Source organism: Pecten maximus, chromosome 18, assembly GCF_902652985.1.
Source record: "Pecten maximus chromosome 18, xPecMax1.1, whole genome shotgun sequence".
NCBI lineage: Eukaryota > Metazoa > Mollusca > Bivalvia > Pectinida > Pectinidae > Pecten > Pecten maximus.
In genome coordinates, this window is record NC_047032.1 from 21,894,229 (window position 1) to 21,911,370 (window position 17,142).

At 35.0% G+C, this 17,142-nt stretch overlaps 2 protein-coding genes across 12 annotated transcripts in view; one reads left to right on the top strand and one right to left on the bottom strand.

Moving 5' to 3' along the window:
* Positions 1 to 7,394, top strand: part of LOC117316571 (protein argonaute-2-like) — a 48,735-nt gene extending 41,341 nt beyond the window's left edge. For all 11 annotated transcript variants that reach the window (XM_033871217.1, XM_033871221.1, XM_033871219.1 and 8 more), the window contains one exon: positions 1,204 to 7,394. In XM_033871217.1, coding sequence (XP_033727108.1) covers positions 1,204 to 1,312 — 109 coding nt within the window. In that variant the 3' untranslated portion in view covers positions 1,313 to 7,394. The remainder of the gene's footprint in view (positions 1 to 1,203) is intronic.
* A 5,416-nt stretch (positions 7,395 to 12,810) lies between these two features.
* Positions 12,811 to 17,142, bottom strand: part of LOC117316572 (nucleolar and coiled-body phosphoprotein 1-like) — a 53,575-nt gene continuing 49,243 nt past the window's right edge. Inside the window, exons 17-19 of the mRNA XM_033871228.1 lie at positions 15,252 to 15,392; positions 14,244 to 14,372; positions 12,811 to 13,655 (exon numbers count right to left, since the gene is read on the bottom strand). Of these exons, the coding sequence (XP_033727119.1) occupies positions 14,265 to 14,372; positions 15,252 to 15,392 (249 nt within the window). The 3' untranslated portion in view covers positions 12,811 to 13,655; positions 14,244 to 14,264. The remainder of the gene's footprint in view (positions 13,656 to 14,243; positions 14,373 to 15,251; positions 15,393 to 17,142) is intronic.

Genomic DNA, 17,142 nt, shown 5'->3' on the forward strand with positions numbered 1-17,142 from the left:
AGGATGACCAATAGTCGTTGTGCTCCATCTGTCGTCGTGCGCCGTTAGACTTTTACTTTCAAACCGCTACTCCTCCTTAACTTCAAGGCAGATTACTAATGAATTTGGTAAGAAACATCATCGGGGGAGTGCGAACATATTTTATCTAAATGAGGCTGGTCTGACTCCCAGGGCCCGAGTGGCGGGGACCTAAAAGGGGAACTTTGGTGAATTTTTGCTTTAAAACCCTACTCCTCCTTAACCCTTGAGTGGATTTCATCCAAATTTGGTGTGAAATATAATTGAGGAGGGCAATAACATTTTATATAAATTAGGCTGTTTTGACCCCTGGGGCCTGTGTGGTGGGGGCCCAATAGGGGAACTTTGATAAATTTTGATTTTGTTATCTTATGTAAATGAGGCCTGTGTGATCCCTAGGGTCAGTGGGGTGGGGCCTCAAAGGGGGAATTTTGCTTTAAAACTCTGTTCTTTCTTAAATTTTGAGTGGATTACAACCAAATTTGGTGTGAAACATCATTTGGCAAGACCAGTCATGTTTTATATAAATGAAGCTGGAGTGACCTATGAGACCCCAATTGGCGTGACCCCTAAAGGGGAACTTTGCTGTAATTTAGCTTTCTATATATTAATGATTCAATTGTCAGGTAATCATTAAGGGTCTTGGCCCTTTTGTTCTCAAATTTTAGCTTGCCTCACAATATTAGTATACCACATCATCACACACAGTTCAAAGTTGGACTATTGGTTGTTTTGAGAAACTAGGTAACTCTCATCAACTTCAGGTTTGAATGGCCAAAGATTAAGGTCACCATTGCTAAAAAAAAAAAGAAAAGTTCACTGTTGTTAAAAATAGTTTTTGTCTTGCACTTCCAAAGCACTCCATTGCCATGAAGGTTTTTCTGTCTTTGTTGAATTTGTAGAATTCTATTGATGATAAATGTTCTCTCCTCAAATACAAAGTGATCATGGATAATTCATCACAGTGCTATATGCTAGGACTAAATAGATGTACTGCTCCCTATAGCTCTCTTGTTTAGAATCATCACAGTGCTATATGCTAGGACTAAATAGATGTACTACTCCCTGCAGCTCTCTTGTTTAGAATCATCACAGTGCTATATGCTAGGACTAAATAGATGTACTGCTCCTTGCAGCTCTCTTGTTTAGAAAATTTAAAGATGAGATCTCTTTGATTTTTTTCAGTGGAGAGGGAAGTCGTCACTCGGACAACAGTGAAGATCGAACACCGACAGCTATGGCACGGGCTGTCACGGTTCATCCCGACACCACCAGGGTCATGTACTTTGCCTAGTCACCCAACGACAAGAAGTGCCAGAATTAACAGGATTCCAGAGCTTTAATTGCACTCCATTCAAACTTATGCAGCGAGACTAATACAAGGTTTATCCAATACCATGTTATTTATAACAAGATAATGCAATTGAAGTAGGGCCACAAAGATGTGTTGGTTTGACAATTATTTGTGTTGTTGTGACAGATAAACAATTAATGTACAACGTTACTCTGTATTGAGACTTGAGAAGCTATCGTTCATGTTGAATGTTTCCTACGAAAGAAGCAACGGACAGAACTGTCAATTGATATTACTTATTTGATCAGTGAAAGGTGCAGGCCTGATGAACAGGTCTGACTTAATATATGGTAGTTTTAACTTAATCATTTATATCACTTTCAGCATTCCCTCTTTATTCATTAGCAGTACTTAAAAACTATGCCACACTCCATTAAAATTTCTTTCCATACTCAGCGATGTATCCCAGTGAAGAGGTTTGTGGTGGACAACATGACCAGTTATTTTTTATTATGGTAGAACTGTTTGTAAAGTTCAGATCATGTACAAGTCACCTTTGGGAAAGTTTTATAGGGAACTTATTTGTTCACTGTAGATGTGAAAGGGTTTGGAATTCTCAACCAAATTTTGGAATGCTTTAAGTGAATTTTTTATTTCTTTTTAATAACTTATCTCAACCAAGCGTATTAATTGTATAAACCACGACAAACCCGATGGTTTAGTTAGTCTGAGGTGTACATTTGTGTGTGATTCATCAGAGCGTCGGTTATTCCCAAAACTATTTATTGTCATCCTGTTTGTAAAACAGATGATCGGGCTGTGAACAAGGAAGGTAGCAGGGAAGTAGTCCTACCATGGTACCTCATATCCTGAAAAGGAGAAATACAAATCCAATTATGCCTCGCAAGAATTTTCTACTAAATTGAAAATTATGTATTATAAATTTCTCTTGCATTTTCTGTACCATTAATCATAATATATATATTTGCTTCTTTTACAATACAATCAGAGAGTGCCGCCAAATGGTTGGATTTCCCCCCTGCTTCCTTTCTTGAAGTTTTATGAAGATTTTTATATTTGCTTTTATTGTATAATAGCACACAAACTAAAGAGAATTAATAGTCGTATGTGCTGATGTTGTTTATGTGGCAAATCTATCGATATCCTGTAGTGATGTTCTGGTGCTGACGACAAGCCAAAGTAGAAATGATTTCTACCTGAAGGAGTTTTACCTTTTTAGAAATGATTTCTCTGTTAAAGAGTTTTTACCATTCTTTTGATCAACTTTTTGATAAAAAAAAAAATCACATTTGAGTCTTGTCAGATATGGAAATTTCAAAGCAATTGTTTTTGTGGGTCCAACTGTCCATTGTCATGATGTGGTGAAATAGCATTGTTTGATGTTGAAACATTACATGTGGTTAAAACATGCAAAATAGGAGGGTTGATTTAGTCGCAAGTCATTATAACCTGGAGTACTGTGCAGGTTGAGATATTTATTCCCATCGTGCTAGTGAAACATGTTGATCATTTTTCACCAACATTTTATTTGTTATAAGATTTTATATAAAACTGTTCCGTTGTGTTTGAAAAATCATGGCTTTCTGTGACCTCAGCTATCCCTATAGGGGTACAAACCGTCAAATTAACCATTACACCCATGACACTAATCAGAATGTGATTCGCTTCGAAGATTGACACTGAAATATCGGAAAGTGATTCAGGAGAATATTCAACAATATTCTACTGCTAGGTTGGAAAAGTTAGTTTCAAAATCATGTATGTTATACAATTTTGAAACAAAAGTAATGTTTACAATTCTTTTTCAAACTGTTTATTACTACCATTTGCCATTTAGACTCTTGTGTTAATGATCTTTTTTTCAAATTCACATAATATATCATTGAGCATAAAAAACAGATTTTGTACCGAGTCCCACCAAATGGTTTAAAACCAGTCCTGCCTATATTGTATCCACCATGTATACAAAGTAAACTTTAAACCAAGCATGACCATGATAATGAATAATATTCCCTCGTGTCTTCCCAGACATCAAGTCCCATCTTTAGTCAAATATTATGCAATTACATTCAAAACACTGGCTCAGTCTGTTCTTTTCATTATTATTCATTGATAGAGGGTTAGAAAATATTCATATGATGGTATTTTTGCAAATATTTTAGTGCCAGTAAAAGAGTTTTTAAATGAGCTCTGTATGTATACATGTATATGATATGCTGATTTTTTTTTCACGTTTGACCTTATTTATCCATGAATGACAATATAAAAGAATGAAACCAAATAAATGTAATAGTTTTAATGTGACACATATATCTCAAAAATAAAGTTCAGCTCGGTTTTAAATAAAGAAGATACTGTCTGTAGTTTTCTCTTAGGTGATGATGATAAAATTATTTGATTTTTCTCTCTCTTTTCATACTTACAAGAAAAATGGTGAAATCCGGTTAATTTATAAGCTAATATTACCCAATGTGAAATATTACCCAATCTGGGTATTTTGTATTGTTTAAAGATTTTTGTAATAATTCAATAGAAGTTGAAATTTACAAGAAAGAAAACAAAAAAACAATTAAACTTAGAAAAAGGTCTTTAACTTGATTGATGTGTTATGAATTTCAGGATGTGATGGAGTTTGTCAGTATAGTTAGGTGGATTTTTCAACCTATTCCTGTTTGTCACAATGAGAACATCCTTAGTAGTTACCCAAATAAGTTATTTAATACTCTTTGAAAAAAAAAAATATCTAGTCAACCAAAATTGAGTATAGGCAATTAAGTCCATTATCTACAAACCATGCCTTTTGAAAAAAAATTATGTGCCTGCTTATTACACAAAAAAGTTCAATAGATTTTAAATGATATTTTTTGTACATAAAATTAACTGATCAGATTGAAAATATCTTCCTAGAAGTATAGTTTATGACAATAATTGTAAAATTGATTTTTTTTAAAGGAAATCATTGTTGAAATTAATCATAATTGTGATAATGTTTTAATTGATAAATGATGCTTGTAAATCTGACAGATTTTTGTGTTCTCTCCAGAATACTGCCCAATTGTATCTGTCTTGCATTATATACAGATGACCTTATGACGATATTGAAGGAACCAACATGATTTTCTTCCTGGTTGTGTTTGCTTTAAAAGGAGTATACAGACAAGACTGTTTTCTACAACTACGGGGTTGTCAAAGAAATTTGCAAAGCTACCAAAGTGTCGCAAATACACAGCTTGTTTCTGTTGAAATATTTATGATTGTAGGTCTGGCTTTTTTTGGAGGATTAACATTTTCTATTATTAGTGCCGGTTTTGTCTATTGTAACAGTAATTGAAGTATTGCAAAACATAACAAAAATACATTTTATCTGTTGAAGTCATGGTTGCAGCTCTTATATAGTTTTGTTAAAGTTTATTTTCTCTCAACCAAACCCACCTAGTCTTGACACAAGGCTGAGAAAGCATTCCTTGTTTTTTTTCTTGGTGATAACAAAATGAAAGTCCAGAGTAATAAGTGCCATTTGCGACTGTCGCGCTGAGAAAAGATTTGTGACGATCATGTGGGTTATAGTCCTTTGATTTGTAACAGTTATGTGGCTTAGTTCCGCAATGTGTGCCGGTCATGTGTACAGTATAGATTATTAATATGAACTAGTCCTATATCACAACTATGTTGTAATAGTAGTCAAATTAATGTATAAGCAATTTGTGTGGAAATTTTATCGATGCAAAATGTCACAGCATCAAATTAATGATTTTTTTTTTTTTTTTTTTTAAATATTTTAATTATTGATGCAATTTGTATTGGCCAATCGGAGACTGTGAAAGTCTTAAACTGTGTTAGGTTTTATGTGTGTGGAATCGGTCTGCCAACAGTGGTGTTATTTCTAAGTCTTTGTTTAGAGTGCAATTTAAATGTTCCATTATCATATCAAAATGTTCGTGCTTTTAAAACATTGGAGTCTATTAATGTTGAAGACATATCAAGATACCCAGATGATGATTTTGTTAATAGCTCAATTTCATTTGTGTTTGAAGTTGTGGTAGCATGGTATCTGTTTGTCCCGTACATGTGTCCTGGTGTGTGTCTGTGTGAGATAGTGAGCAAGGCGTCCTTATTATATAGTAGTCTGTTTATTTTGTGGGTCACCTTGTGTTATTTTTGTTCCACCCACCCTGGCCCCCTATATTGAGGACCTTTGTCACTCAGAATTCCCTCATCCACGTCAAATTATTTTGTTGAACATATATGTGTATGTACATTATGACCTTGTTGATGTGTTATTTAAACTTTTTTTTTTCGAAATGTCACTTGAACTTTTTTGTATATAAACATAATTAGAGAATATTATTACATCTGAAAGATGTAATATACAATGTACATAGGAAGGGATAGATATTTTATATAATTAGTCCTGCCATGGGTCATATCTCTCGGCCTTGTTTTCTGGGTTGCCTAAGGTTCCCTGTAGGATCGTGATGGGAGAGATATGATAGAATCATGTCACACTTAAACAATAATTGTCTATGAAATCTTATTAATAGTGTAGCTGGCATTTGCCCAAGTCTTTTTATGATTTCTCACTCACTCGCTGCCTCTGTCATTTGAAACTGTTCATGAAGTATTCATAAGTTGGATGACAAAATCCCAAGTGACACTGTTCATTTCAGAGGGTCAAAATCTCGTGTTTATTCTTTTTAGAATGAAATAACATGATAAAATAAATTCACAGCATTTTGAAATGATCACTCTTGGATCTGGTCTATAAAACTGTAGAACACTTGAATCTTTAGGAGATAGATCTGCAGCCAAACTACAGTATAATTTCCAACTTCCATTAAGAATTTCCTGTCACATTATTTCCCAATTAGCTATGTCTAGTTCTAATGGAATATTTCTGTTAATTTCGGATAAATGTTTTGTGATGAATCATGACAGTTGTATATAAATAATAGGTTTTCCTCTCTTGCTAACGAGCACAGATAAAGTTTTCTAGAATGAGAAAGATCTTTTCACCCTAGTCAATTAAAAGGTATTGTAATGTTGAAGGAATTGAACATCTCTATAAAAATGTATATAACTGTTGCAAAGAAACCGAGACCACTTTGAACAAATTGGGAGTTGATAGTAAAAAATTAACTGTCATATAATCAAATGCAGGAGAAACACAATGCCATCAAGATAGAACAAAAAGGTCAGCCTTTGTGTACAAAAAATCAGATTTAAATCAAAGGATCTACTTAAATATTTGAAACTTGTGTATTGCAGTTTCAAATCAAAATATATATTAAAGGGAAAAAAATATTCTTGAAAGTATTTCTTTAGGTTCTGGGAACAAAAACTGCCTTAAAGTTCAAAACTATTTATAGAACAATAATCTCACACAGCACAGAACACAATATTTACTACAAAGGCCACAAAGGTTGGATGGGATACCACTTGTAATGAACGGGTAAATAATTGTGCCTATCAGTAAGGTTGTTACACCATGCTTTTCAACCTAGATTTTATAATTTGAAAAATAATTTGTTAGGTTAAGGTTTTTATTTTTCATGAACAGTAAGTAGGGTTAGATTTTTTTTAGCTTAGATCTACCAGCCTCAATAGATTATCCTGCACCAAAATGAGTGCTCACATTGTAAATTAAATCAGGAATATCTCTGTGGTAAGCTGTTTAGTATAATGTATCGCTGTATGCCTTGAACATTGAATGATATAGAAACAAATCAAAGTGGAATGTTAATTATCTGTTGTCTAGCAATATGTGTCTCATACAAGTCTTGTTTGGGCAAAGCAATACTCCACACAAAAATAACGAAACATTTCAGCAATATCGCGAGTAATTTACAATTTTTTGTTATTGGCTAGATGCTGTTGTGTTGGAAGAATGCAAATTGAGACTGGTCATCACCATGTACCACACATTGTCTAGTTGATTTTATCCACTTTATCATTAAGTAATTCATGTTGTATCATACTTCCCCAAGTCTAGTTAAGTACTGTTGCTTTTTAAAGAGTCCTATAAGTATTTTAAATTAATAAAATGAAAAAAATGTATAATAAATACGTCTTCTTGGTTTTTTAGCTCACCTGGTCCGAAGGACCAAGGTGAGCTTATGCCATACCATGGCGTCTGTCGTCCGTCAGCAATTACTTTGTGAACACGATAACTTGAGTAAGTATCAACCAAATTTGTATGCAGCCATATATTGAAAAGACCTCGGACGAGTTCGAAAATGAAAAATTATTTGACAGAAAATTACAGAGTTATTACCCTTTGTAATAATATTATTATTGGACCTTGTGAACACATTAACTGGAGTAAATATCAGCGAAATTTGATGAAACTTTTTGCCATATATCAACAAGATATCGGACGAGTTTGAAAATGGAAATTATTCAACTGTAATTTACAGAGATATTGCCCTTTGTAATAATACAATAACGTATCATTATTGTGAACAGGATTACTTGAGTAAATGTCAACCAGATTGAGGACACTTTGTATGAAGCCATATACATGTGTCGACAAGATCTTGGACAAGTTCGAATATGGAAATTATTTGACAGTAACTTGTTATTACCTTTTTGTAATAATAATAATAATAATATAATTATATAATTGGACCATGATAACTGGAGTAATTATTCAGCTGTAATTGACAGAGTTAATGCCCTTTGTAATAAATATTATTATTAACAGTTTTTTTTTAGCTCACCTGGCCGAAAGGGTCAATCTTTTGAAAACGCTACTAGTCCTGAAAAACTAAATGGATTTTGATGAAATATGGTCTGGAGAATTATTTGGTAATGTTGAATGTTGCATAAATTAAGGATGTGACACCCTTTGGACGGAAGATAGGTTGCCCAATAAGGGAAATATAGCAAACAAAAAACAAAACAAAAAACTTCAAAATACAGGCCCTCTGGGCCTCTTGTTCCTTGTTCTCAGATTACTATAACAAACAAGTGCAATCAATGATTGTGAAAGCTCACCGGCGGCAGCAATCACACTTTACATTAATTTTTTATGTATGTATAAGCATGTCATTTTGAAATTGTATGTCACATAATATCGCTCCTAGACCTCTAATGGATGTATAAACCAAATAAGAAGGGTGTGGACTTACAAGCTTTTCAAAAGTAACCCCCAAAATCTTTAAAGTTAGTTTTTGTGTCAAAAAAAGTAAGTCCACTAAATAGTAAAATGCCAAAATGCCCATTTTTATCTGCATGATTTGCCACAGCATCAATCCTGGATCTCTAATGAATGTATAAACCAAATTAGAAGGGTGATAGGTGTATACTTTTGGACATACCCCCAAAACTTCAAAACTTTAAAGAGAGTTTTGGTGCAAAAAAAGTTAAGTCCACAAAATGGTAAAATGCGAAAAAATCACAATTTTTTTCTGCATGATTTTGCCACAACATCACTCCTAGACCTCTAATGAATGTATAAACCAATTTAGAAGGGCTGAGGTGTATACTTTTGGACTTACAATCTTTCAAAAAAATTACTTCCAAAAACTTTGGTGCCAAAAAAGTTAAGTCCACAAAATGGTAAAATGCGAAAAAATCACATTTTTTTTCTGCATAATTTTGCCATAACATCACTCCTAGACTTTTAATGAATGTATAAACCAATATAAAAGGGCATGAGGTGTACACTTTTGGACTTACAAGCTTTCCAAAAACTTACTCCAAAAACTTTAAAGTTTTGGGCTGGGACGCGGACGCGGACGCCAGGGTGACAGCATTAGCTCTCGTTTACTCGTAACTGGTGAGCTAATAAAGGAGGGAAGCGAAAGATCAGTCTTACATAGAACCATTCAAGATCATTCAATGGTGAGTGCCAATATTCCTCTGGGTCATGGTTTAATTTCATACCAACCTGTAAAGATTTATCAACAAATTTCAAGGGATTTTAACCAGATACTAAAATAATTATAGGAAAACGTCGATGAAAGTTTTCACATTGTTGTAGTCCAAGGATCTATTCTGATGAATGTAAATAAACCAGATCTATGTAGGACTAATCAAAGGTGTTTAGCACGCTCATGAGTCACAGATTGATTTATAAAAATTGTGCAGTTCCATTCAAAGTGTCGCCAACAGTTCGTCCAGTTAATTTGTCAATGGCAGTATTTTTCATTTAGCATAGAACCGCTATCAAAAGTCTGCTCATAATCAATCTTTGACCAATGAGTATGCTAAACGCCCTTAGCCTAGCCAATTAAAAGCCAACAACAGTATGATTGTGGATAAAATGGCGGATGTACATGTGTAAGTCCTTGAGCCACTCCTTTGGTTCTGAAGCAGATATAATCATTGTAAATAATATTACAAAGAACTAAAAAAAATTTTTTATTTAGAATTTGTTTTAATTACATTAAGAAATAGTTCAATTTGATGCCTGCAAACAAATTATCACTACATGTATTTCAAAATTAATAATTTCAATCAATAATAATATATCTTTCTTCTACAATATGACTAAAGACAAGTAAAAATCTTATACCACCTTCAATGTAAACATAACGGTGTACAAATAACAAAAATATCTCCTCCGATCACCTGGCGATACAATGATTATTAGTCCCCCACCGGAATCCGGGGGGGACTATAGGTTTGCGTTGTGTCCGTCCGTCTGTCCGTCCGTCCGTCCGTCCGTCCTTCCGCACACTATTTGTCCGGGCTCTATCTCCCATACTATAAGACACTGGAACTTCATACTTAGTGTGTGGGTTCCCTGTGGGAAGGCGGTGTGTCGCATACAAAAACCGGGTCACTGTGACCTATATTTTGACCTCTGACCTACATTAAAGAAAAAGCTTGTCCGGGCTCTATCTCCTACACTATAAAGCACTAGAACTTAATACTTAGTAGTATTGTTCTCTGTGGGAAGGCAGTGTGTCGCGTACAAAAACCGGGTCAATGTGACCTATATTTTGCTATTTTTTGACCTCTGACCTACATTAAAGTAAAAGTTTGTCCGGGCTCTATCTCCTACACTATAAAGGACTAGAACTTAATACTTGGTAGTATGGTTCCTTGTGGGAAGGCGGTGTGTCGCGTACCAAAACCGGGTCACTGTGACCTTTATTTTGCTATATTTTGACCTCTGACCTACATTAAAGTAAAAGTTTGTCCGGGCTTTATCTCCTACACTATAAAGGACTAGAACTTAATACTTGGTAGTATGGTTCCTTGTGGGAAGGCGGTGTGTCGCGTACAAAAACCGGGTCACTGTGACCTATATTTTGACCTCTGACCTACATTAAAGAAAAAGCTTGTCCGGGCTCTATCTCCTACACTATAAAGCACTAGAACTTAATACTTGGTAGTATGGTTCCCCGTAGGAAGGCGGTGTGTCACGTACCAAAACCGGGTCACTGTGACCTATATTTTGACCTCTGACCTACATTAAAGAAAGAAAAATTTGTCCAGGTTCTATCTCCTACACTATTAAGGATTAGAACTTTATACTTGGTAGTATAGTTCCCTGTGGGAAGGCGGTGTGTCGCGTACCAAAACTGTGTCATCTACTCTGCAATTCCCATCCAAACCATATTGGAAATCAACATACCACAAATAGAAGCATTTGGAATCATCACTGGCAATTTGCTGCTTGGATGCATATATATACTTCCTAACACATCTTATAACCATTTAAATTCAGCTATATTACAGTTATTCAAGCTATGCACAACACAAGCAAAGTTACATAAGTGTACAAACATTCTTGTTGTTGGAGATTTCAACATGGACTTCGCAAAGATGGACAGCCTTCAAAAATCTTGTAAACTTCACCAACTACTGACCACGCCTACCCATTGCCTTGGAGGAATTCTTGACTTGGTCTTCTCATCCAAATTATTCCCAGTGACAAACAAACCTGTGTTCTTCTCAGATCACCATTTAATCAATATACAGTACTGGTGAATTCAATGTAAGCATAACAAACAACATCTTGTTATTATTATTACAATTTCATGTCTATTGCAGTAAAACCTGTCTATAAAGGATACCCAATAGAAAAACTAAAGGTGTCCTTCATAGACTTGTGTCCTTTATATAGAGATCATTTATAGAGTATACCTACAGTGTACATGTATTTAGTGAGAATGGGATGGTTCCTGTATAGAAGCGGGTCTCTGTAAACTACATCTTCACCTTTCAATACATTGAAGAAAATACATGACCTTATTGCATCTCGAGATTCACACTCATTGCTATTGGATCTCGAGATAACAACCCGGTGGGGGACTGTAATTCGTTGAATTATCTTGTTAATCATAAAATACTTCGTACAATTTGCTTTATCAGACTCGGTGCCCGATTATCTAGAATAATATTGACCCTTGGCTGTCCGGCTTCGTTATCTGCATAGAGTTGAATGATAGGAAACAACAGGTGAACCTGAATGTACCCTTCCTTTATATCATAAGGTTCAGCCATTTTTCTGGTGTATAGAGGCTTTCGTAAGTCATTTGCATATTGAGGTTATGATTTCTTATCTGCATAAGACAATTGAGTTTTGCGCCTTTAAAATTTGAAATTTTAAAAAATTTCAAATTATTCCTTCTTATATCACAAAAAAAATAAAAATCACAACACATACTGGTAGTATAGTAAGTGCACTAGAGAGGCTCATTCAAAGGTCCCGAGATAAAATCCAAGTACCGTGTAAAGGAAACAGTGTACATGTGTATGGATTAACTTCACCGTTACGCTAAACTATTTTAAAAAGAAGTTTCACTAATACATAACTATTTACTTAACTATTACCCGAGTTGTAATAATTTTTCCTAAGGACTGTTACAAAATTACCCATTTAGAAGGTATTTTTTCAGTGTTTGGTTTATTATGTTTAATGACCTATTTACAGCCATTACAGTCATTTAAGGACATGCCAGGTTTGTGTGGTGAAGGAAAGCCGGAGTACCCGGAGAAAAATCACCAGCCATGCAGGTTTCAAACTCTTAACCACTCGGCCACCACGGCCCAACCACCCTTTAAATATTAAAACATTAAGTATGAGGAATTCAAGTGCCCCCCACCACCAGATAATTCTGGAAAAATATATATTGAGAAACTGTCCGGTCTATGACAGAAAGTTCATTGCATAAAAAACATTATATCAGTAGTAAACAAGAAATCATGAAAATAAATACATTAAAAAGTTGAGTTAAAATATTTGTTTATATGGGGTACCACAATATGTAAATTCCCAGAAACCATTATCCAAAACTAGAGAATGTCTAAAAGACATAAATGCCCCTGCTGCCACTTGATACCATGAAACACAGTTTGGTGAGGACTGCTTCAGCAGTTCCTAAGATTAGCTAGTCACATTGCATTAGGACGGGACAGACAGGGGTAACAATGGGTAACACTGTTTCCCCTCCCCCCGCCAAATTTCGTGGCAGGGGTATATATATATGTAACAACAAGCTAAGTGGCATTAACAACAAACGATCTTTGTTACTGTAATCGAGTTAAAACACTGCTATTTGTTCTTTGTTACTGTAATCGAGTTAAAACACTGCTATTTGTTTACATGTGTATCAAGTACCTAATGTAAACTATGTCAATAATTGTATTAGATATGGTCTCATTTTCCTCACTTATTGGCTAAAATATGGTCAGATGGAGGTCAGTATTTTGAGATATTAACCTGATGTTTCTATATTTAGAAACACCTAGTCAATATAGAATTTATGACATTTTCATCCTTTTGCAATCAACTTAAATTTCACATCCAATATAAAAATAACAGATTAAATTTCAGTCAATTTTTGATTCTACCAGGTTTGTATAATGATGAATAATGTTGTATAACACCACATCAACCTCACCCAAGGTCCATAACTTTTCATCATTATGTTAATTCCGAGAAACCACTAAAGTACATGTACCCTAATATTCTATATACCAGTATCAGAGTGGAACAACATTAATGTTCAAAGTTCATGTTGAATGAGCAACAGTTTACATATTGGATCTGGTTCAACAGATGATTGTCACACAGATCTGAACACATTCAACAGTCCACAATGATCTGAGGAAACTTCCGAACACATTCAACAGTCCATAATGAATCTGAGGAGACTTCCAAACGCATTCAACAGTCCAAATATTTAGAAACTGTCCGGTCTATAATAGAAAGTTCATTGCATAAAAACATTCAATGTTTCAGTATGAATCCAAGGTGACTTTCTGAGTTCTAAACTGTTGAATGAGTTCAGATGATTGTAGTTGGAGCCATCATGACATTTCCTCAAACATCCTTTCCCCAGTTCTCTGTTATGCAGGATGTAAAAACCTACACAAAAAAGACAGATAAAACAATATAAATATTCAAACAAGAGGCCCATGGACCTTCGTGGTCGCACAAGTTCTGATATATACTGATAGATGATTCTTTGCATCAAAATTAAGATTTAACACATCTGACCTTGAAAACAGATCAAGGTTGTGCATTTGAAAAAACATGTAGTCCTTCACCCAAGCATGCTAATGGCCTAATATCTTAACCCTGATCATCATAGTTATTAAAGATTAAGTCGTTAAATGTAAATTATTTGCGATAAGGTGACTGACAATGGTCTTATTTGTAAACAAAAATCTGTCTCTCCTTACAAGCCATCGCATGTATTCAGGAATTGTTTGACATTTTCACCTATCTAAAATTGTTTGACATTTTTACCTATCTAAAATTGTTTGACATTTTACCTATCTAAAGGCGAGAATTATCACTGTGCATTAAGAGTCAGTTTTATCAACATAATTTTAGTTACTAGTAGAATCCCAAGAGTAAAGCAAAATATTAATGCATGTATCTTTTTTTTGTTAAAGTAGACGATATGGACAGGACAATGATAAAACTGTATACTTGTTTGTATGGGTATACCTTCACTGAAGAGGGAGATTTTTAGGAGTCCGAGTCCGAGTCGCTGCCTGAATCACTAGATGACTCGCTTTGACTCACCACCTGTTTGATGGCTGAAGCTGTGAAGGGGCTTGATTGAACTGCTGGCTTCTGTAATAAGAAATAAATCAATAGTAAGAGTAAAACTTTCTTAACTAACACGTTTGATACAAATTTCTACTTCTTATGAAGTAAACAAGTATGCTTTTTATTACTAAAGCAATACATGACCCCTACTGGCCCCCCCTAAAAATAGTAACAGTGACCTTGACCCAAAAGCCCTGAAACTTGAACTCTAGCTCTTCATAATTAAGTTACATACCAACTTTAACTAACATACCTTGAAGCATGGCTGAGAAAAGTATGGAAAACTGAATGGACAGACTGACAGATGGGGAGGAAATCTGTAGACCCCCAGGTTTCACCAGTAGATTAATTAAAGTCCCAAGTTCACCTCAACCTTATATATTTCAAAATGGTATAACAAATTTCAAATACAAATGTACATAAGATAATAAATCATCTGGTCTCATGGAATTTGGTATGAACAAGTTTGATATGTTTGTTACTTTGTATTTAAATTATTACTGATACCATAATTCTATTGTTATGCTCTTAAGAACATCCTCAAAATTTCAGGGGTTGCGTTCATGCGTTATCACAGGAGATACCTTACAGAGGATACAACCCTTAGATTTGGAAGGTGCTTATAGAATTGTTTAAAGGCTGTTTGTGTTTTCTGGGAAATGGTGAAAACAACTTAGTTTTCATTTTGTGAACCTTACATTACCAAGATTTGACCTAGAATCACATTGCTACTAGAGTCACTGATGAAGCAGGAGACGCTTACTCTTCTGAAACATCTGGTCTAATTCCTTTATTTTTTAAGTTTTCTTGCGTCAATCTTATTTAGTTCATATTTTGCCCACCATTATCATGTTTTTTTGAGTTAGAATTAAAACAGTTCCATTTACAACATTGATCAGTCACCTTCTGTACTTTCTCCGTGGGTTGTGAGTCACTGTCGCTGCTACTGTCCGAGTCACTGGAGTCTGAGTCACTGGAGCCTGACTCTGCTGCTGCTGGAGCTTTCAAAGGGCTTTTTGTTGTCTTCAATGGTGAAGTTGATACCTGAACCTTGAAATGAAATTATAGCTATTATGTCAATATTCCCTCTGTCATGAGACAGTACATATAACCAAACCAAGAATTACATAAAATAACAGTTGCATCCCAAGGGATAACTAATACCCCCCGTGGGCATAAAAAACAAGTGCAATCAATGATTGCGAAAGCTCACCGGCGGCAGAAATCACACTATGCATTCATTTTTTATGTATGTATAAGCATGTCATTTTGAAATTGTTTGTCACATAATATCGCTCCTAGACCTCTAATGGATGTATAAACCAAATAAGAAGGGTGTGGACTTACAAGCTTTCCAAAACTAACCCCAAAAATCTTTAAAGTGGGGTTTTGTGTCAAAAAAAAGTCCACTAAATGGTAAAATGCCAAAACAAATCACAATTTTTTTCTGCATTATTTTGCCACAGCATCACTCCTGGATCTCTAATGAATGTATAAACCAAATAAGAAGGATGATAGGTGTATACTTTTGGACTTACCCCCAAAACTTTAAAGTGAGTTTTGGTGCCAAAAAAGTTAAGTCCACAAAATGGTATAATGCGAAAAAATCACAATTTTTTTCTGCATGATTTTGCCATAACATCACTCCTAGACCTCTAATGAATGTATAAACCAATTTAGAAGGGCATGACGTGTATACTTTTGGACTTACAAACTTTCCAAAAACTGACCCCAAAAACTTTAAAGTGGGTTTTGGTGCCAAGTTCAAGTCCACAAAATGTTAAAATGCGAAAAAATCACAATTTTTTCTGCATGATTTTGCCATAACCTTCCTAGACCTCTAATGAATGTATAAACCAAATTTGAAGGGCATGAGGTGTATACTTTTGGACTTACAAACTTTCCAAAAACTTTAAACTACATGTTGTACTTATTATACATGCCAATTTTTGTTGAAATTGGAACAGTACTTTAGTAGGAGTTGTCCGGGCAACCCTCAACCAACCAGTCAATAAGTACAGCTGTCTCAAACTGGTTTATGAATTATTATCTGTGGTTATTAGACCTACCAGCCATTGTCTGATTACTGGACTACCCGACTATTAACTGTGGTTATTAGACCTACCAGCCATTGTCTGATTACTGAACTACCCGACTATTATCTGTGGTTATTAGACCTACCAGCCATTGTCTGATTACTGGACTACCCGACTTTTATTTGTGGTTATTAGACCTACCAGCCATTGTCTGATTACTGGACTACCCGACTATTATCTGTGGTTATTAGACCTACCAGCCATTGTCTGATTACTGGACTACCCGACTATTATCTGTGGTTATTAGACCTACCAGTCATTGTCTGGTTACTGGACTACCCGACTATTATCTGTGGTTATTAGACCTACCAGCCATTGTCTGATTACTGGACTACCCGACTATTAACTGTGGTTATTAGACCTACCAGCCATTGTCTGATTACTGAACTACCCGACTATTATCTGTGGTTATTAGACCTACCAGCCATTGTATGATTACTGGACTACCCGACTTTTATTTGTGGTTATTAGACCTACCAGCCATTGTCTGATTACTGGACTACCCGACTATTATCTGTGGTTATTAGACCTACCAGCCATTGTCTGATTACTGGACTACCCGACTATTATCTGTGGTTATTAGACCTACCAGTCATTGTCTGGTTACTGGACTACCCGACTATTATCTGTGGTTATTAGACCTACCAGCCATTGTCTGGTTACTGGACTACCCGACTATTATCTGTGGTTATTAGACC